Source organism: Chionomys nivalis, chromosome 10, assembly GCF_950005125.1.
Source record: "Chionomys nivalis chromosome 10, mChiNiv1.1, whole genome shotgun sequence".
In the NCBI taxonomy this organism is placed as follows: domain Eukaryota; kingdom Metazoa; phylum Chordata; class Mammalia; order Rodentia; family Cricetidae; genus Chionomys; species Chionomys nivalis.
The window spans coordinates 79,818,792-79,841,995 of record NC_080095.1 but is presented as its reverse complement, the minus strand read 5'-3'; the positions used below and the strand labels follow the sequence as shown (position 1 = coordinate 79,841,995).

General features: G+C 40.5%; 1 protein-coding gene across 1 annotated transcript; it reads left to right on the top strand.

Moving 5' to 3' along the window:
• The first annotated feature begins 482 nt into the window (after window positions 1–482).
• Window positions 483–22,263, top strand: Agr3 (anterior gradient 3, protein disulphide isomerase family member). The gene is made up of 8 exons (XM_057783259.1): window positions 483–534; window positions 3,585–3,720; window positions 9,839–9,902; window positions 16,414–16,466; window positions 17,054–17,130; window positions 17,328–17,391; window positions 21,310–21,393; window positions 22,080–22,263. Exons 2-8 carry the CDS (start codon window positions 3,615–3,617, stop codon window positions 22,127–22,129), a joined length of 498 nt encoding a protein of 165 aa, XP_057639242.1. The 5' UTR covers window positions 483–534; window positions 3,585–3,614; the 3' UTR covers window positions 22,130–22,263.
• The last annotated feature ends 941 nt before the right edge of the window (window positions 22,264–23,204 follow it).

Sequence of the window (23,204 nt, the reverse complement as noted above, 5' to 3'; positions counted from 1 at the left end):
CTCCTCGAAGAGAAAGAAAGAGGCTGATTTCTTTAGCTCTTTATTATATTCCTGTAATCCGAGTCGCCTAGAAGATTTTCTGCTTGCTTTGTGTTTAATCCGCAAAACTCGCTGACCTCCCTCTCCCACTGGGAACAATGGTGTACACACAGTTTCTACATTCATCCCCCACCCCCACCCCCGTTTTCTTTCTTTTTTTCTTACAGTGTTGAAATCTAGCCAAATGTCCAATTACCTTGGAAAGAAAACGGTAGAGGAGAAAAGAAGCACGAGGCCTTTGGTGTCATTTCATGAGGACATGCGATCTTACTTTAGAGCAAGGAGAGCGTTCTCCCTGCAAAGCATGAGAACTGGAGGAAGCCAAGTAAGCTCTTTGGACCCGCCTGTGTTTGTGAGCACACAGGAGACAGCGCTCCTGTTGCCATGCAGGTGAAGTTGTAGGTCGAGTATGTGAGTGTCTATAAATCCACACCCCTTTGCAACGGGAAACATCCAGAACGAGGTCGTTCCTAACAAGATCGCTGGGCAGCTCAGGTAAGCAAGCCAAACTTCCAGACCAGTCGGTGTTCAGTCTCTCAACCTCTGCTACATTTAAATGATCAATTCACCATTGCTACTTAAAAGTCAGTCTCTTGGTTAAAAGTGGGACACATGAAATGCAACTGTATTTTGCTGCTGCTACTGACCTGGTTTCCTGTACCGGCTTCATAATTTCACTCTCAATTCATATTAATAGTAGAATAAGTAAGAATTAACCTAAAATGACTTCTTTAAAAAAATCTCTGGTTGCTAACTATATTGCTTCCTTTTTTGTTTTGTTTTTTAAAATAACTTGTTTTTCATTTAATTTCATTTCATGTGCATGATGTCTTGCCTGCATGCATGTCTGTGTGAGGGTGTCAGACGTCCTGGAACTGGAATACAGACACTTGTGGACTGCCATGCTGGGAATTCAATTTGGGTCCTTAGGAACAGCAACCAGTCCTCTTGTTGTTTTTATTGTTTTTATTGAGCTGTGCATTTCAATCTTCCCCTTCCTTCCTCCCCTCTCTCCTTCTACCTGTGACTCTTGCACTCCCAATATACTAAGGAGATTTTATTCTTTTTCTCCTTCCTATGTAGATCCATCTATGTCTCTCTTAAGGTTTTTGTTGTTGTTGTTGTTGTCTAGGTTCTCTGAGATTGTGGACTGTAGGCTGCTTTTTCTTTGCTTTATGTCTAAAAGCCACTTATGAGTGAGTACATATTATATTTGTTTTTCTGGGTCTGGGTTACCTCACTCAATATAGTTTATTTTCTATATCCTACTTTTGTGTCCAAATTTCAAGCTGTCATTGCTTTTTACCTCTGAGTAGTATTCCATTGTGTACATGTACCATATTTTCTTTATTCATTCTTCGGTTGAGGGACATCTGAGTTGTTTCCATGTTCTGGCTATTACAAATAACGCCGCTATGAACATAATTGAACAATGTCCTTGTGGTATGGCAACCAGTACTCTTAACCATCTCTCCAGCCCACAAAATTTTTGTTTTAAAATATAGAAATGTTCAATATTGAAGTAAATGGCTTACATTAATTACTTTTCAAAAGCACAATCCAGGAAATGCTAACTGGCCAATGTTGATTAGGCCTATTGGTAGTCATGAGGGGTTGTGGTCCCCAAGGGTAACAGATGCTGCTGCAATGGAATAATCATCTAAATTCCTCCAAATGTCTGCCCTGGCAGCCAGAACTTAAAGACTCTCGGCAAGTCACGCGCTGACCATTGATGCTGAAAGTATCACTCATTCCCAAACAACTATACACAAGTTGCATTGTTTTGAATACAGTCTGTATCTTTTTTGCAACACCTAACAAAGGTTTTTAATTTTGAATATAAAAACGTGCTTGGTACTAGTACATAAATGTGTAATAAGTATATAAATACTTGAAATTAGGAATTACAGATTCCATCTCCATTCTGAAGTTAGACAGCGAAGTTGCACGTTTCTCTCCTTTCTTGGGGTAGTTTCCACCTGTTCATCTCTGTCCCTAACATCAAAGACTTTCCAAACACTTTCTCCAGCTTAACTTTTCTTGTCTCTTCCTTCTAAGATCCCAGAAGAATCTGAAGCATTGTTTAACCTTCTCAAGGAGGTGCAACTTTGCAGGCAATCTCAGAGGTTTTTTTTTAATTTGTTATTTTATTATTTTTTGCACCTGTATCTCATCTGCAGGCCTTTGGGAGTCCTATCAGCTTCTGGAAGGTCTGCAAATGAGCACAGGATTCTAGTGTAGGCTGCTTTTCAACTTCTCTACTGTAACATTCAGCCTGCCTGAAGCTGGCCCGCCCAAGTTTGGTTTGTTACCCCAGGCTACCTCTGTTCCCTGCTAAAATCATAGCTCTCATTCCATCTTCTAGGTACAAGATGGCCAGACCTTCAGGGAACAAGATGACATTCTAAAATGTTTTTTATGATTGATAAACATAAGAACTGAAAAGAATAGTGTTATCAGACATGGTTACTGTTTATCAGAAGCTTTAGGGCCTGAATACAAGAACGGTAATAAACTGTTGTGCTGGTGATTGTGGTGGAAGTCATTCAGTAGGACTAACCTGGGATGGCAACCTCCATCAGTTCAGAGGTGACCCAGAAGAGACATCACTGAGAATGAGAGCATGCTGGGAAGAGAGAGATAAGGAAGCATCTAGGGAAACCAGGGTCTAGAAACCTCCCCTGAGCTCTTGTCCCCAAGATCTCAACACTATCCTACATTAACTGTTACAGTCACCAGGTATTTTGCTGGGACCAAATTTGTGTCTTGCTAATCTTTCCATTTCTCACAATTCATAGAAGAGCTAAATATAGCCAACTCAAGCAGAATCAGTAAGCAACCATTTATTAACTTTGGGCTAGGAAATTTCATTATTATGGTGAAATTCACTGCCAGATTACACATATCTGCAGCAAAAATGCTTTGAGAATTTTTCAACAAACATGAAGATTGTCCGCACATTTACTTCTCCTGTTACGTGTTTATTTTAGCGATGTGACGGTGCATGGCAGTTCTTAAAGGGAAGAAGTTATAATCTGAAGGGAAAGGGCTACCCAACTGCTGGGAAGCATGAGGAAGCTCTGTGAAGACGGAGCTCTGAAAATCAAGGCTCCTCCTGGTTCTACTCTGCTTCTTGTTTGCAGCTGAAGCAGTGGTTTTTTTCATAGCTAATCTCACTTTGCTGTAGAATTAAAATGTTGTTTTCAGCTATTAGGCCCAGAAAGATGAAAAGACAAGGGGTAATGAATAAACGGGATTGTGCTTGAGTTCCACTGCGGAGTGAAGCACATCACAGTGATCTCAGGGGCGGTTGGGTGTCTTCAACCTGCTCTCAAATGTCTCCTGTGCCAGGATATCCAGAACCTTCACTAATTTAATATCTACTAAGATAGTTCAATGTTTCTAAATACTTTTAAAATGATCCCCAGAATTTATCTAACGTGAAATCAAAAGAAGAACCTGTTGGCATGGAATTTGTCCAAATATCCTTTAATAGCAGACTGTTGAAAATGACCAGATTCTGAAAATTATTTTCTGCCACCTAGCTGCCTCTGAGTGACTTTCTAGAAGACACAATGCTCTGTTCCACTTTGTCCCTCTGCCTCTTGCTGATCACAGTTTCTACCAACCTTGCCATTGCTATCAAAAAAGAGAAGAGACCTCCCCAGACGCTCTCAAGAGGTACGACATTCCCACTGGAGTTTCTAAACTCGGTCAATCCAACTGTTTTCAAAATATCCAATACATCTATCTACAGTTTGATTATAAGCAAAAAACTAGATATTTGCTATGTGTGACTTTAGATGTTTCTAAAGGGGGATCATCTATTTTAGACAGTAAATAACTAAATTTCAAAGAAATAACAACCCTTGGGTTTGGAGGTTTGTTTTGTTTGCTCTGTTTTCAAACCTTATGGATCTGACTGGCTTGGAACTTGTTATGTAGACCAGGCTGGCCTAAAACTCATAAAGATCTGCCTACCTCTCTCTCCCGAGCATTGGGATGCAGGTGTGCACCACTGTGCCTGGCTCAGTAACAGCATTTTGCTGCATCTTTTGTAGGTATTATAAAGAACTGCCTTGGTGTCTACAGCTTTGATTGACTGTAGACACTTGCCTTTTGCTTTGACTCCAAAAATTCTACTTTTTTATACTTTCAGTTTTACTTTGGTCTAAGAAACAAATAAATCTTCCTATCCAGAAGCATGATGAAGAAACAGTTCCCAAAATTAGTTTTTATATTTCCAGGGAGGAGAAAAATTATTTGTCCACACACGATTGATTCAAATAATCGGGATAGCCTTGCAGTGCTTGGCGGCTCTTTGGAATGGTGCTCTGAGCAGAGGGAAGAGTGACCCCACCCTGCAGGTGGCTTCCACACCATTAGCTTCTTCGGATCGACAGAACACCAGCTGTGTGTCTGTGTTGTTTACCTAAGTGAATTAATGCAGCTTTAGCCTAGCGATCACAAGCTGTAAGTGGAGAAAGGCAATATCTACTGCAAAATAAATAAAGGACAAAGACATTGCCCTGGGTATAATTCACCACATAGCTCTCCATACAAGCTAAGAGTTATAAAATAAGAAGCTTATTGACCTTGAACAACTCAGGGCCAAACTACTCACTGCCCTTCAAGTCCTGTAGTGGAGCTGCTTGGCGTTGCTATAGCTCTCGTCTAAGACGTTGCTTTCCTGGGAGCCATTTAAATGTTGATCAACAGCTCTGCAGCAAGGTTTTATTATGTTTGTTGCTTGGTTGGTTTATTCATGTGTCAAGGTCAGAAGACAACTCGTTGAACATGCTAACTCTATTCTTTCCTTCCTCCATTTGAGTTCCAGGGTTCAAGCTCCAGCCATCAATTTTGGCAATGAGAGCCTGTCCCTGCTAAGCCATCTTTGCTGGCCTCCTTTTTGGCAATTTTTAATTTTTATGAAAGCCAATTGGAGTACATACAGCTTACTTTGAACAGCCTGGTTCTACTACTTCAGTTATTAAAATACTGTTTTATAGAAAACATGACTACTAGTTAATGCTGGGAGTCTGTGTGTTGAGAGCTAGGCTATGTCTGTCGGTTATCTGGAGATCTATTTCTGTTAGAAATGGCAGAAAGAGTGAGGAGGAAAGGCAGGAGTGGGTGGAAGGAGGGAGTAACATGTGCAGAGTGCAGCAGAGACGGGGCCAAACGGGTCAGGGCAGAGACGAGCATGGAGAAAAGAGAAGATAGTGAAGAAAGGACTGGGGTTGAAAAAATACACACACGTATGGAGACCAAGGTTTCCTAATTTCCTTTTAACCAAAGAATGCTCAGGACCTGGTCCGGTGACTGGCATACAGCAGAAACTAATTAATGCACAGTAGTAGAATGAACAAAATCACTGAAGACCCAATAGCATCACCAAAGCTAGAGAGGAAAGCATAGCCACGAATCCGACCTGGAAGAGAATTTAAATTCTGTCGCATTTGGTCCATAGTAATTATGATCTAGACTGTACGGAAACAGTTATGATACAATATGTTCCCCTGCGGCTCTAAGGATATTTAGGAAGCTATAATTCTTTTTATTCCTGGGAACCAGTGGATTAAAACAGAACAGATGGTTCATTAATGTCTGTGGGACAAAAGTGATCAGGAAATGAGAACTGAAATGTTTCCATTGCTGATGCTCTAGTATCTGAGTGACAATTTCAACAGGTGAGAGGAGCTAGAGATGTGGCTCAGCTGTTAACTGGCTGCAATTCCAGGGAACCTGGGTTCAAGTCTCAGCAACCACAGGGCAGTTCACAATCCTCTATAACTTCAGTTCTAGGGAATCTAATTCTGACCTCCATGAGCACGAAGCACGCTTGTGTGTGTGTGTGTGTGTGTGTGTATCTACACACCTGCAAGCAAAGTACCCATATACGAAAAACTTTAAAAATACAAATAAATCTAACAACCAAATACAAGCAAAAAAGGGGAAACTAACCAAGGGGTTGCTGTCATATTTCTAGAGTAAGTGACTGTGAACTGTGCTAAAAGCAACACCCAATCAACTTCCAGGATCATACAGAGAAGACTCCAGGCAGGGTGAGCCAAAACAGCAAAGATGTCTTCCAAGGTTAAGACATGAGATCTAGCACAAGCAAACCTCTTCTCTCGTTGCTGTAGAATGGCACAGTGGCTCTGTGGAACACACCAACAACTCCTCGGAAAATTAAAATACATGCCAGCTGTGGTAGCACCTTTAATCCCAGCACTTGTGAGTTCAAGGCCACCCTGACTCCAGGAGACTTAAAACTACATACAGAGATCCTGTCTCAGAAAAGAAAAAGTTAAAATACAGTTATCATTTAGCTCAGCAATTCCACATCTCCCTAGAATCCCCAAACAACTGAAATGCAGGCACATTCTCATCTGCTCCCTGCAGCAAAGAACTCAAATTCCCATCAGCTGATGAATATATAAAAAGAGGCTTCCTAGTTAGCGTTACTACTGTTGCGATGAAACACCATGACCAGAGAAACTTGAAAGAAAAGGTTTATTCAGCTTACACTTCTGTATCACTGTTCACTGTTGAAAGAAGTCAGGGCAGAAACTCAAACGACAGGATCCTGGAGGCAGGAGCTGACGCAGAGGCCATGAAGGATGCTGTCTACTGACTCGCTCTTTGTAGCTTGCTGAGCCTGCTTTCCCATAGAACCAGGACCAACAGCCAGGGCACCACCCATGATGGGCTGGGCCCTCCCCCATCAATCACTAATTAAGAAAATGCCCTACAGCAGGATCTTATGGAAGCATTTTCTCAATTGAGATTCCCTCCTTTTGGATGATTCTAGCCTGTGTCAAGTTGACATAAAACCCTCGCCAGCCTGACACACAAGCACATCTCTGGTAAGCCATAACCACTCCTTCTTGTTCATCCCCAGGATCTTACCTTATTACCAACGGCACAACAAAACACAGTTACAGACCTTGAAAGTTCCAGTCTTTACAAATTCACTTTAAAATAAATTCAGTCTCTTTTTTAAAAAGTCCTGTCTCTTTTAAAACCTAAAAGTCTTTTTTTTTAATTCAGTCTCTCAACTGTGGGCTTCTGTAAAATAAAAAATAAATGAAATACTTTCTTACTTCAAGGGGGAAGAGTGGGGACACAGTTGAAATCAAAATCAGAACAAAGCAAAACAAATTCCAGCAGTATAAATAAGTCAATGTCTAATATCTGAGGTCCACTCACAGTCTTCTGGGCTCCTACAAAGGCTTGGGTCCCTTCTCCGACTCCGCCCTCTGTAGCACACACAGCTTGTCTTCCAGACTCCACCTGTCTCCCCTCCACTGCCACTATTGCTCCTGGAAGTCATCCCATGGTGCTGGCATCTCCAAAATACTGGGGTCCTCTGCTGCAACTGAGCTGCACTTTCACCAACAGCCTCTCATGGACTCTCTTCATGGTGCCAAGCCTCAAGCTTTCTGCCTGGCCTTTCTCAGCTTTTCAATCCTTGATCTTCAACTGCCATTGAGGCTGCCCCTTTACCAAGGGCATCTCCTGCCCTCTCACTGTGCCAAGCCTCAACTCTCTCCATGACTCCTCATGCCTTCAAAGCCAGTATCACCCGAGTGATTCTTCCACATGACCAAGTCCAGCCACTAACACAAGGTATCACTTTGACTGCCTCTGGAACACAGCTGCAGGAAACACTTCCTAGAAGATTTCAACTCAGTGATGCTGGTGTCTTCTTAATCACTGCTAATTTCTCAACTCCAAACAACCAGCATCAAGTATCCCAGAGGAGCAAAAATTCCATTTTAGTAGTTCTGGTATCTTACTACTCACAGCTGATTATTCAGGCCCTGCTGACTAAAACCACAGATTCTTCACACAAAAACACAGCAGAGGCTTTGCTTCCCGCTGAAACTTCACAAGCTAGGAAGCCAGGTCTCCCTTGTATGCACTGATCTCAGCTTTCTCATCTTCCAAGTTCCCACAGAACAGTTCACTGAACCCTCAACACTCAGTGTCTTTCTGACCCAAAGTTCCAAAGTCCTTCCACGATCGTCCCCACAGCGACAGTGTCAGGTCTGTCGCAGCACACCCCACTCCCGGTTCTAACTTTCCTCAGTGCCTAAGTGTCTCTCCATATCATAGAGACATATGTGTTAAGCCATAGAAAGGTCATTAAGTACTAATACATGACAGAACACAGATGAAGTTTGAAAACATGCTGAGTGAAATAATTCAATCAGAAAGACTACATACTGGATATTTCCACTTACATGAAATGTCCAGATAGGCAAAGTATGAGCAGGTTTCTTTTTTTTTTTTTGATTTTCGAGACAGGGTTTTTCTGTAGCTTTTTGGTTCCTGTCCTGGAACTAGCTCTTCTAGACCAGGCTGGCCTCGAACTCTCAGAGATCCACCTGCCTCTGCCTCCCGAGTGCTGGGATTAAAGGCATGTGCCACCACCGCCCGGATAGATTAGGGGTTTCTTAGAGCTTGTGCAGATCTAGAGAACAGAGGGTGGAAGACACCTACAAAATATAGGGTTTAGGACTGCCTAGAAGGCTCAGCATGGACAAGTCCTTACTGCCAAGGATGGTGGCCTGAACTCAGTCCCCAGAATCCTCACACTGGAAGGAAAGAGTCCACACCTCGAGTTGTCCTCTGAGCCCCACACTTGTGCCAAGGCCCATTGTGCCCTTCCTACACAAAAATAAATAAATAAAAAATGTAATTAATTTTTTAAAAAGCAGAGTTTACTCTGAGGTGGTGAGAACGTTCTAAAATTGATAGTAGTGCTGGCCTCATGACTCTGGGGATATACTACAAAGAATGTGTACTTTCTAAGGGTGAGTTGAATTATATGTGGATAATATATCAATAAAGTTGTTAATCAGAGGACAAAAAAAGAAAACAAGAAGAAACACAGAATTGTTTTTCTCTTACTTCATGATTCTGCCTTTGATTACTGCTATTACACACTTGTGTTAGTACCACAGTCTGACATCTGAACACAGAAAACCTTGAGCCAAGCTAGCCCCCAGATATTTCTTTCATGATAATTTAATCTTTCTTATCCATACCTCAGGCAAGTCCTAAACACTCTGCAATATTCCTGGATGCTCTGTACCTTCTACTTCTTGAGGGCTTTATCCTTTAATCTCTGCTACGAATTCACAACTGCTTTTGTCTCCTTTCTAAAGTCAGTGGAGTCTCTACTGTAATCACAGCTTTCACTTTCCCTCTCTTCTACTCCTTGAATGTTTCGTGTGTGTGTGTGTGTGTGTGTCTGTGTGTGTCTGTGTCTGTGTGTGTGTGCATGGTGTGTTCAAACGTGAAATTCTCATCCTTAAATGTTTTCCAGTAAAAAAGTCAAAGTAGAATTCGGAACTCCTACCTGTCAATGTGCACTGTCATAGAAGCAGTGAGCATCCTTTGGTACCCAAGATACAAAGGGCACTTTGTAGTATAGTCCGAAGGACTCTTGGCAATTTTTTAGAAGTATACTAGCTGTTATTTCACACATATTCTGAAAGCTGGAGCTTTTGCAGGGCCAGAGATGTCTTCTCAGCCGCCTTCAGCCATCATCCAGGTCTGATCAGTACTTAGTAGGTTCAAAGCTGGGTCGAGCTTTGATGTGCTCTCCCAAATCTATCCGAGTACACTTTGGTAGGGCACTGCTTTGTATCCAGATATAACTTACTATTGTCTACACTGCATGCCAGCCGGCAGCTTTGCAGCTGTCCTACGTCTGTAGGTTAGCATTTGCTCATCAGACAGAAACCAGTAACCCTGGAATAATGCACTGATTTTCTCTCTTCTTCAGGGTGGGGAGATGACATCACTTGGGTACAAACTTACGAAGAAGGGCTCTTTCACGCTCACAAAAGGTGAAGTTCCTCTCAGTTGCTGTTCACGTGCTGTTTCTCATGCCTCATGGAAGACTCAGAAATAGTAGTATGAGCTTCTTAAAGAATGCCACAGTTCTTGCTTCATGGTCGTACGCTGTTTGACATCGCAGTTGCTATCAGGGCAGTGTTTCAGCTACTGTTCTCATCATTGTAATCAGACCCCTGACCAGAAGTAATTTAAAGGAGGAAGGATTTATCCTGGGTCAGAATTTAGGGAAAGAATTCATCATTGTGAGCCAGGCATGGCGGCAGAGGAAGCAGGTTACATCACACAGGCAGTCAGGAAACAGGGTGGGGCCAGAGATGCAGGCCAGATGCAGGCCAGATATAACCTATGGGGTCTGCTCCCCAGCCCCCACTGTCTCTACTTCTAATTGTATCACATCTTCACAAAACTATGCCACAAGCTGGAGACAATTATTCAAACAAAGAAGCCCATGTGGAACATGTCACATTCAGAACATGGTAAATGTTATTCTCTAGCTGTAAAAGCTCTAAATACCTCTGTATGCATTTCTTTATTACCCAGGTAATATGGGTAATTAAATGCAAGATGTATGAACAAGAAGGGGCCACTCACTGGGCACTATGCAAGCTTACAAAGAAAGCAGTTTACAGCAACAGTCCTCCAGCCAGTCCAGTCAGCCAGACACCTTGGGGAGCTTTATGATGAGTGTGAATCTCATCTTCACAGTTAATCAGCCAAGTCCTAGCTGAGCATCATCTGGTATGCCAGGCACTGGCCTGAGTTAATCCCCATAGCCACACCTATGCCAGGACTCTGGAGGTAGGTGCAAGAGGATCAGTGCAAGGTTATCCCCAACTACATGGCAAGTTTAAAGCTGATCTGAAACCCACAAGACTTAGTGGAGGCAGGCGGACCCCAGGAGCTCAACGGACAGGCAGACTAAGCCGTCCAGTGAGAGACCCAGTCCACGAAAATCAGGTGGAGCCTTGTTGGAGGATGACAATGACATCCTGCTCTGGCCTCTTGCACATACACATACCGCACACAACACTCATGTAGAGCTTCCACTACATACACGTACAACACACAGATTTGTCTGTCAAGTGTGTAAAAGAGGATATTAAGAGGGAAGTTTTTAATATTTTGAGGCAAATTAACATGGAAAGTCAATATACTTAAACTTGTGGAATGTACTATAAACAGCTCAAAGGATGAAATTTTCTGAATAAATATCTTTATCTTTCTTATTTGAAAAAAAAAAGTTCCAAATAATCTAATATTTTACCTTAAAGATACCTTTCATCCCCCCACTCCCAAAGAAAGAAACTAAGGTCAAAGTTAGTATTAGGAAGCACATAGTAAAAACCAGAGCAAACATAAGCAAACAGTACGCAAGACAATGGTGAACAGCTGCTTTTTTTTTCTTTTTACTTTTTTGGAAGAGATAAACCCAACATAGCAGTAAATAAACCAAAAAGAAAACAAGAGAATTCTAATAAAATCAGAATGAAAGGTAGAAATGACAATGGTATCCCAGGGGCTGGAGAGATGACTCTGTAGGTAAGAGCACTTGCTGCTCTTCCAGAAGACCAGAGTTCAATTGCCAGCCCCCGTGTGCCTGTAACTTCAGCTCTGTGGGATCCAGCACCTCCTGGTGGCCTCCCTAGGTACCTGCATGCATATGCATACACACACACACACACACACAAAAGCAAAAATAAATAAGAACAGCAAACAAAATGTTATCACTGAAATGGTCACCACAGACTATTTGAACAACTATTAAGTCAACAAATATTCGAGCAGAAACATAAATTCCCACACTTCCTATATACATAAAACCATCAAGATTTAATCACGAACAGAAAATGTGAACAGACCAGTGAAGAACTTTTATTCATAATTTTAAAAGCAAAGGCCAGTCTCTGATGGTTCTAAAGTTTTGTTTGTTTTTGAGACAACATCTGCATCCCAGCTGCCCTTGAGCTGTGCTTCTGCCTAAGCTCCCCATACACTGGCTTTACAGCTGTGTGCTAACACTCCCTGCTGCTTGATAAACTGTTAGAGAACTGATTTATCTAAAAATAAATAAAAAATAATGTATTTAGATTTTGTTAATAAGGCTTGAATTACCCTGCTAACAAAGTCAGGTAGAAACTACAAGAAAAGACCCTTTTGGTGGTCTGAATAAAAATGCTCCCATAGGGAGTAGCACTATTTGAAAGGATTAGGACAGATGACCTTGTTGGAGGAAGTGTGTCACTGGCAATGGGCTTTGAGGTTTTAAATGATCAAGCCAGGCCCAGTGTCTCTTTCTGCTGTCTGTGGATCCAGATGTAGAACTCTCAGTTACCTCTCCTGTACCATGTCTCCTGGGTGCCACCATGTTTCCCACCATGGTGATTATGGACTAAACCTCTGAATCTATAAGTCAGCCACAATTAAGTGGTTTATTTTAAAACAGTTTCAATGGTTAATGGTGTCTCTTCACAGCAATAGAAAATTGACTAAGACACACTTGATGAACACAAATGGAAAGACCCTTAACAACATCCTAGCAAGTAGAATCCAACAGCATGTTAAAAACATCATTAGCCATGGTTGAATAGGACTTAATCCTAGAATGCAGGATTAATCAATATTTGTTAATAAGTATGGCACCCCATAATAGCAAAATGAAAAGTCACATGATCTTTCAATAGCTACTGAGAAGCATCTGGCAGAGCTTAGCTTCCGCTCACAGCCAACTAGCTCCAGAAGGCCGACCCTCGGCACGAGAACGGTATGACCTTACGTCACATGCCCGGTGGAGAACGGTTGAAAGTTTTGCTTTGAGAAAAAAGGACGGGAGAGTCCCTCTCACCGCTTCTCTTCCACACGGTACCTGAGGACAAATGGAGCAGCCTAACCAAGCAAGACAGAAACGTAAAAGGCATCCGCATGAGAAAGGTAGAAATTAAAGCATCCCATGTGCACAGGAAACGATTGCATACATAGAAAGTCCCCAGGGCTGTTAGAGCTCATAAAAGATCTCAGGTATAGTGGTCATAAAGATGAATAAGTAAGTAAACACAAGACACTGATATTTCTGATTGCATTGCTTTTCTGCTTAACCAAGAGACATAGGCAATGAGAAAGGACAAGGACCAAGGAGGGGGAAGGGAGGGAGCATATGTCACAAGAGTAAATTTCTCTAACGTGAAGTCTTCTTTAAAATTAAAAAAGAAATCTCAAGTCAACACAAAGAAATGAGTGAGGGATATAATAGTCCGGAACAAATGGTTACACCTGCAACAGAGGCGGAGCACTATTGCATGTGAAGGTAAAATAGCAGTGATCCCTTTTCCTCTTGCATACTGGGGGGAAATAATTTAAAACTGCTGACTCACATTTTAGTGTTCACAAATTGATGTGGGATTCCCCTCTGTATTCTATGAATATGTTTTATTACCATTGGTTAATAAAGAAGCTGCTTTGCCCTATAGCAGGGTAGAATACAGGTAGGTGGGAAAACTAAACAGAATGCAGGGAGAAAGAAGGTGGAGTCAAGCAGACGCTATGTAGCTGCCAAAGTAGAAGGATACCAGGACCTTGGTAAGCCACAGCCTCACGGTGATACACAAATTAATAAAAATGGGTTAATTTAAGATAGAAGAACTAGATAGGAATATGCCTGAGCTGTTGGCCCAAAAGTGCTGCAATGAGTATAGTTGTTGTGTGATTATTCAGGTCTAGGCGGCTGGGAAGTGAAAGCACAGTCTCTGTTTACAACAAATGAAAGAAAAAAACCTCCTTCCCCACCCCCCACATCCTGCTTTTAGCTTCTCCTACATGATAATGGCATAGTTAAGTCCTGTGAACGAAAATGTGGCCACAAACCCTCCGATATTTATTCTCTTCTACTGGAGAAACACAACCAAACAAAAAAATTAAAGCCTTGTTTTAGACTGTAGCTGCTTCAATTTCTGCCGTAGTCTCTCTCCTTTTCTTCCAATGGAATAACAGCTCATTTGTGAACTGTTAAGAGTAAGTCCTCCACGTAACTGATGTACGTTTTCCCTTGATTCTAATTGCTGTGATCTGATGCTGGGTTGGATTTCCCCAGACTTCCCTCAAGCACCTTCCAGAAGTACAGCTGTGTAAGCAGAGGCTGTTGGTTCATTCCCAGCCTCCCAGACCCCAAATTAACACACAGAAGCTATATTGTTACACTGTTTGGCCAATAGCTTAAGCACATTTCTACCTAGCTCTTAGATCCTAAATTAACGCATTTCTATTATTTTATATTTTACCAAGAGGCTTGTAGTTTACTGGTAAGGTTCCGGCAGTGTCTGTCTCCTTCGGCAGCTACATGGCATCTCCCTGACTCCGCCTTCTTTCTCCCAACATTCAGTTTAATTTTCCTGCCTAGCTCTATTCTGCTCTGCCACAGGCCAATGATATTATTAACAAATGATAATAAAACATATTCACAGCATAGAGAGGGGAGTCCCACATCACTGCTGCCCCTTCAAGATGTCTTGTAGGCGCTGGGAAGAAGTGGCAGCCAATCAGGAAAGCAGAGTGCCCATGCCCCTGCCTGCACTGCTTCAGGACGCCTACTCCCACTGACAATCAGAAGAGCTATCTATATAGAAAACTTACTCAGCTGATGTGACAAGGTTGAGCATGGACCTGCCTGTGAGAGTGTCATTAATCATGCTCAGCTTATGTGGGCTGACTTCAGCTTGACCTGCCTGTGTAAGCCTCATTGAATACCTTTAGGCTTAGCTTGCTGCTCAGAAAGAATTGGGTGTGACCTTTCATTCATTGTAGCTCAAATCTGCAGCTTTTCTAATGTCTGATGCTAGCGAATGTTAGCTTTCTAATTAGTTCATAAATCCTAAAGGTAAGTTGGAAAGGCCTTATTAAAATGTACTTCTAATCCAAGTTGGGAAAGTAAATAAAATTAATCATTTAATGTTTGTGTTTAACATTTACCAAGACTAAAAAATGTTGGATACAGCATAGATTTATACAATCACTGAATTTATATACTTATATTTGGTAATTGCTTTTGAAAAGATTTGTGCTGGCCTGGGTATGTAGCCAACTAATAGAGTGTTTGCATAGCATATCCAAAGATTGGTTAACAGCATTTCCAATTAATCAACTAATACGTAATAATTTTTGTTGAATAAATATGTCTTAAAATCACTCTCTTTTGATGTCCCTGACTATCTTATGAAAGCCACATTTGAAAAAATAATCCTATATATCTGTGTTAGTCAATTTTCTGTTGCTATAATAAAAATATATGAGTCGGGCAGTGGTGGCGCACGCCTTTAATCCCAGCACTTGGGAGGCAGAGGCAGGCGGATCTCTGTGAGTTCGAGACCAGCCTGGTCTACAAGAGCTAGTTCCAGGACAGGCTCCAAAACCACAGAGAAACCCTGTCTTGAAAAACCAAAAAATAAAAAAATAAAAAATAAATAAAAATATATGAGACTGTGTAATTTGTGAAACCAAGAGGTTTACTTGGCTCCGGAAATCGAGAGCACGGACATTAGTATCTGCCTGGCTCTGAAGAGGCCTCATGACAGATGGCATCGCAGGTTGTGATTGTCTGCAAAGAGGATTAAACGCTTCCAGCGTTGCTGCAATGCATTCTTGTGGGAACTAGTCCAGTGCCAGGAGACCAGATCCTCTCCCAGGAGACACGTTGATAGTCTTGAGGAGAGAGCCATTATCTACCCTTGTTATTATCTACAGAGTCATTAGCCACCTTCCTACCCTTAAACTTTCCACTGTTTGATCATCCCACTGGGATCCTGCTTCTACCTCAAGAACCTTCGGAGTAAAGGTGAAGCCTAAACCATATGAATATCCATGTCGTAATCATTTTACCCCTCTGTAGTCACTGTTCTCACTTTACTCTTAGACAAGACTTAGAAGCAAATGAGTTAGTATAACTAACTAATTCAGAGTTGAAATCAAAATGATCCTGAAAATATATTGATAGGGGTTTCACTTGAGTTATTTGTAAATTTAGGTTAGCACATGAATGAAGGGCTAGGATACTGGTCAAATAAGACAATCTTGTAAAACTTAGGCGATAAACCAGGAATATCAATATTTAAGTTGACTCCTGAAATCATACATCATGTTTCATTACACACAAATTTTATGTATAGCATTCCTTGGGCCTTGGGGTAGCATTGTTCTCTAGATATCTACACATGCTATAGAGGACCTAAGTACCACTTCCTACTCTAAGTATAGTCCTGTACCACACTCAGATTCTGACTCAATGTGTAATGGAGCCTATGAGCTGGTGTTTAGAATACTGTACTTGGTAAGACCTGGGGCCACATACTACCTGACAGTACCTAATGTAGGCTTCATTCCCATGAAGTATGAGTCTGGGATTTTTATTTAATATTGTCAATAGTATCAAGAGTACCAAAAATTTAAATTTAACCTTCTTTTATCATTTTATTCAGCATTAACCTCTTAACTTCACTCTGTGATCCCTCTGTCTAGTAACAAGCCACTGATGGTTATTCTCCACCTGGAAGACTGCCAATACTGTCAAGGTAACTTTAGCTACTGGGATCTTCCTCTGTATCCAGCACAAGGCAGAAGTGAGCTCGTGAGAACTGTTCAGAAGGCACACAAGCAAACCCCATTTTAGAGTAGCACCGTTCTATAAATATGCTTAATGACCCAGTGAGAGCCACCTAGGGGCGCACTCTGGTAACTGCAGCGGGATTGTGACTCAGGTAAACCAGGACTCAGCTACAGTGAAACAGGGTCCAGACCAAAGATTACAATTGTTCGTATGTGTGGAATGTGAAATTATGATATGCTCTTTGGACTCTGATACCTACTTCTTAAGAGAATCAAAGTGATTATGACAACTTGCTGGCAGAAATTGTTCTAACCAATGAGCTACTCAGCAACAAAAGTAATAAAATCAGTTTGTTCACGGATATCATTGTCCCTTGACGTCTCCTTGAACATCCTCTAGCCTATTGCTTCCAAGAGAGGAACTGAACGGTAAAAAGACAGAAAACCATTTACACCCATACCATTGATGTAAACGAGAGAAAAACATACTAATTTTGATACCATATTGACAATGTCTTGACCCTTTAACCTGACATTTTGTTCTCCCTCACAGCACTAAAAAAGGAATTTGCAAAAAATGAAGAAATACAAGAAATGGCTCAGAATGGCTTTATCATGCTGAATCTCATGGTATGTGAACTCCACAGTGTTTTTTTAATATCATAACTTCGCATAAATTTTTAACTCTTTTTTATTCCAAACACTCAGGGTCAAGTATTAGTTACTACAGAATTTTTAAAAACCCTGATGTATAATTTTCAGAAAATTTAGCTTCCTTAAAGAATGATACACGTCCAATATTGTTCATTAATTTCATCTGCTTCCAGCATGAGACCACGGACAAGAATTTATCTCCTGATGGGCAGTATGTGCCAAGGATCATGTTTGTCGGTACGTGTTCAACTCCGTCTGTCAGTTTTGCAAAACCAGCAGGAATCTCCACGTTCTTTCGTTGGACTTACTTGGAGGCTCTAACAAGCAATATTTTTATTGAGCTATACATTTTTCTCTGTTTCCCTCCTTTTCCCTCTCCTCTTCTTCAACCCTCTCCATGGTCCCCATGCTCCCAATTTACTCAGGAGATCTTGTCTTCTTCTACTTCCCATGTAGATTAGATCCATGTATGTGTCTCTTAGTGTCCTCATTGTTGTCTAGGTTCTCTGGGATTGTGATTTGTAGGCTGGTTTTCTTTGCTTTATGTCTAAAAGCTACTTATGAGTGAGTACATATGATATTTGTCTTTTAGGGTCTGGGTTACCTCACTCAATATGATATTTTTTAGATCCATCCATTTGCCTTCAAATTTCAAGATGTCATTATTTTTTCTGCTGTGTAGTACTCCATTGTGTAAATGTACCACATTTTCCTTATCCATTCTTCAGTTGAAGGGCATTTAGGTTGTTTTCAGGTTCTGGCTACGATGAACATAGTTGAGCACATGTCCTTGTGGTACAATTGAGTATCCTTTGGGTATATCCTTTGGGTATATACCCAAAAGTGGTATTGCTGGGTCTTGAGGAAGGCTGTTTCCTAATTTCCTGAGAAATCGCCACACTGACATCCAAAGGGTCTGTACCAGCTTGCACTCCCATCAGCAATGCAGGAGTGTTCCCTTTTCCCCACTACCTCTCCAGCATAAACTGTCATTAGTGTTTTTTATCTTGGCCATTCTTACAGGTGTAAGATGGAATCTCAGAGTTGTTTTAATTTACATTTTTCTGATGACTAAGGATATTGAGTATTTCCTTAAGTGTTTTTCAACCTTTTTAGATTACTCTGTTGAGGGTTTTCTGTCTAAGTCTGTACTCCATTTTTTATTAGATTATTTGTTCTTTTGATAACTAATTTCTTGAGTTCTTTGTATATTTTGGAGATCAGATCTCTGTCTGATATGGGGATGGTAAAGATCTTTCCCATTCTGTAGGCTGTAGTTTTGTCTTGTTGACCGTGTCCTTTGCTTTACAGAAGCTTCTCAGTTTCAGGAGGTCCTATTTGTTTCTCTCAGTGTCCGTGCTACTAGAGTTATATTTAAGAAGTGGTCTCCTGTGCCAATACATTCAAGTGTACTTCCTACTTTCTCTTCTATGAGGTTCAGTGTGGCTGGCTTTATGGTGAAGTCTTTGATCCACTTGGGCTTGAGTTTTGTGCATGGTGATAGATATGGATCTATTTTCATTCTTCTACATGTTGATATGCAGTTATGCCAGCATCATTTGTTAAATATGCTTTCTTTTTTCCATTTTATACTTTTTTTGTCAAAAATCAGGTGTTTGAAAGTGTGTGGATTAATATCTGGGTTTTCAATTCAATTCACTTGTTTCTCCTGTCTGTTTTTATGCCAATACCAGGCTGTTTTCAGTACTGTAGCTCTGTAGTAGAGTTTGAAATCAGAGGTTGTGATGCCTCCAGAAGTTCTTTTATTGTACAGGATTGTTTTGGCTGGGTTTTTGGCTTTTCCATATGAAGTTGAGTACCATTCATTCAAGGTCTGTGACGAATTTTGCTGGGATTTTGATGAGCATTGCACTGAATCTGTAGATTTTTGTCTGACTGACCTGTCCAGTGGTGACAGTAGAATGTTGAAGTCTCCTACTATTAGTGTGGGGGGTTAATGTATGATTTAAGCTTTAGAAGTGTTTCTTTTACATATGAGTATGCCCTTGTATTTGGGGCATAGATGTTCAGTACTGAGATTTCCTCTTGAAGGATTTTTCTTATGACTAATATGAAATGACCTTATTTGTCTCATTTGATTGATTTTAGTTTAAGACCTATTTTGTTAGATATTAGTATAGCTACACCAGCTTGTTTCTTAGGTCCATTTGATTGGAAAAATTTTTTTTCCAGCCTTTTACTCTGAGGTGATGTCTCTCTTTGAGGTTGAGGTGTGTTTCTTGTATACAGCAGAAGGATGGATTCTGCTTTTTTATCCAATCCATTAACCTGTGTCTTTTTATAGGTGAGTTGAGTTCATTTACATTAAGGGATATTAATTACCAGTGATTGCTATCTCCTGTTAATTTAGTTTTCATTGTTGGTGATGTTAATTTCTGTGTTTTTCCCTTCATTGGGCTTTGCTGCTGTGAGATCATCAATTGTCTGTGTTTTTGTTGATGTAGGCAACTCCCTTGGGTTGGAGTTTTCCTTCTAATACTTTTTGTGGGACTGGATTTGTGGCTAGGTACTGGTTAAATCTAGTTTTGTCATGGAATATCTTCTTTTGTCCTTCTGTGGTGATTGAAAGCTTTATTGGGTATAAGTAGTCTGGGCTGGCATCTGTGAATAACGCTTGACCAGGACCTTCTGGCTTTTATGGTTTCCATTGTGAAGCCAGGTGTAATTTTCATAGGTCAGCCTTTATATGTTACTTGCCCTTTTTCCTTTGCAGCTCTTAATATTCTTTCTTTATTCTGTATGTTTAGTGTTTTGATCATTATGTGGTGAGGGGACTTTTTTTAATCCAGCCTATGTGGTGTTCTGTACGCTTCTTGTATCTTCATAGGCATATCTTTCTTTAGTTTGGGAAAGTTTTCCTCTATGATTTTGTTAAATATATTTGCTGTGCTTTGGAATTGAACTTCTCCTTCTTTTATACCTATTAATCTTAGGTTTGGTCTTTTCATGGTGTCCCATATTTCCTGGATATTTTGGGTTAAGCTTTTGCTAGATTTAATGTTTTCTTTGACTGATGAGTCTATTTCTTCTATTGTATCTCCAGTGTTTGAGAGTCTTTCTTCCATCTCATGTATTCTGCTGTTTATGCTTGCATTTGTGGTTCCTGATTGTTTTCTCATGATTTCTGTTTATATACTTTTTTCAGCTTGTGTTTTCTTTATTGTCTCTATTTCAGTTTTCTAGTCTTGAATAGTTTCTTTCATATGTTTGATTTCTTTTTCATGGTTTTCTTAAAGAGATTTGTTGATGTCTTCCAATTTTTGTCTCTTCTTCCATTTCTTTGAGGAAATTTTTCATCTCCTCTTTAACAGCCTCAAACATTCTCCTGAAGTTATTTTCAGGTCATTTTCTTCTGCTTCATCTATATTTGGTTGTTCAAATCTTGCTGTTGTAGGGTCACTAGTTTTTATTGGTGTCATACTGCTCTTTGTGGTGTTGTGTGTTTGTACCTTGTCTACCCATCTTTTTCTCTGATTGGTGTAGTTGGGGCTGTCTGTGACTCTGGTGATCTTCCAGGTGCCAGTGAATCCAAGGCTCAGATGGTTTTTCCTCATGGTCAGTCAGGGCCATGGTTCCAATTACCCCACTAATCAATCTGTGTTTCTGGAGATTGCTCAGCGCTCCTGGGGTTTGCTCTGCAATACCATGGGTCTGCTCTCACAGAGATTACTTGCTTGGGGCTCTTTCTGCTGAGTTTGTTGCCTTGGGCCTGCTCTGGCCTACTCCCTCAGAGGTCCCAGTCTTGCCAGCAATATTCTTTTTACACAAGGGAATGGGGAGGTGGGTGGGAGGTAGGGCGGTCATTCCTAACCCAATCAATAATGTGTTCTTGTTAGATCTACAGCAAAAGTTCATTGTATTGCTTATATATTTTAACATTTAAAAGCAATTTATGGTATTAAATCAATTTGCCAGTGCTTTTTCAGTCAATAACCCAAATTAAATTAAAAGAGAGCCATGAATTTCTGAACAGAAACTGTGGACTAAGATGTCACAAACTCACATGATGAAAACTAACTGGGCTTATAAATTTGCTGACCTTAGTTTTAGAGCAGAGAAAAGAAAGAGCTTTAAAAACATGGTAAGTAATGTTTGAGTGACTTTGTTTGGGGTTGTTTTTTTTTTTTTTAACAGACCCTTCTTTGACTGTCAGAGCTGATATAACTGGAAGATATGCTAACAGACTCTACACGTATGAACCCCAGGACTTACCTTTGCGTGAGTATTCATAAATTACCCCGGGTAGAGTCTGACTACCAATGATCAACAGTGCCTCTTATCAGGGCTGTCCACAATTCAGAATATGGTACTGGGCATCTGGGTATGGTATATAAATTGCAGACTCTCAGGTCTCACAAAGAAGAAGGAAAAGAAAAAACAGAACTTCCTATGATCACTGAATCATGAGATCAATAAGAACTTGGAACAAATCAAAATGATGCAAATATTAACAGAGATAAATAACTATCTATCTATCTCTTGGTGTCAAAGACCCCATGTGCTTTCCTCAGATAACAATAATGGCGATTTTCCCAGTCTTAAATGACCTTAAATAATGAGGTACAAATTTATTTAGGAATTTAACCATAGCATTTACTATCAGCCATATTTAAGAAAATGGTATTGGTCTCAGATCCAGCAATGCCAGATAAATTCAATAGCTAACTAAAAAATAAAACCCTCTGAAAGTTCCCTTAATAGAACTGTTTATTATAAATAAATTTGGTGAGCCACTACTGATTGGTGTAATCACTGAATTTACAAATATTCCTTTAGCATAGAATACAGTATGCTAATGAACCAACTAAGACAAAAATTAATCCAACTTGCATGTTACCATTTAGATTATAGCATCCCCTACTTTCATTTACTAAGGGCACAACATGTGTTTCCTCTTATTTCAGTAATAGACAACATGAAGAAAGCACTAAGACTCATCCAGTCAGAACTGTGAGGAACTATGGAAGATGCTTCAGCTCTAAGAGGTCCAACGCGTGACAAAAACCTCTGGCTCACTAGCAAACACAATATTCAAGCACATGGATTTTGTAGCATTGCTATTAAGATTGGTGACATATCTGTGATAGTTTATGGAGGTAAACTTGAATTTTAATAAATGTTAAAATGTGTGATGTTGCTGTAGTTTGATGTTTACTGATAACACTAGCCACAATGGTTTGCCCTGAGCTCAGGGTTACAATACTCTGCATATGAAAAGACTCCACTGCCTCATGCTTTGAAGACTTGGTTCTCATAGAGGAAAGAAGTTCTGTAAAATGTGGGATGAAGCTACATTTGCTCCTACATAGGGTTAGAACTACACATTAGCATCTGGGGGTGGGACACTGGAGGAAGGTGCATGCAAAACCTCTTTCCAATTATTTATGTCTATAACTTCCAAAAATTACATTTCCTGACACACTTAACATTAAGAAACAATTACAATAGATACCAATATCAGCTCTTTGATGTGCAATGCTTTGTGAGTGGAATTTGTATACAGGACCTTTCAAAATTCTTCTGCACTACCAAGAGATATGACAGTCAAAAAGTTAAACATCCCAATTGATAATCACACTGTTGCATACTGAGGTATAGTCACCCAGGTTAAATTTAGATAAGCTGCCCTTCCAATGGATACATCTACAGAGCTACTCCTACACCTAAAGGCTCAGGAATCATTGCAGAAGAGGGGGCAGAAAGGTTATAAGAGTCAAAGGATCAGGGAGTTTGCTGTGAGACTGTGTCTCCTAGGAATGTCAGAAACTACACCCGTAAAGTCTCACCAACATGAATGCCAATACAAGAGTTGAACAAGGACAGCAAGCATGCCCAACTTGAAGGGGAAAGCCCATGAGGTCTCCAGCCTACATAAAGAACTACAGACATCTAAGGAAAGCTGAGAACAGGAGAAATAGTCGTCCCCAGGTGAGAGCATCAGTTGGCTAGCCAATACCAACTAGTCAGCCCTGAACACATAAATAGAAAAACATTGCACATACCGTGCAGGTTGCACTTATGTATGTAGG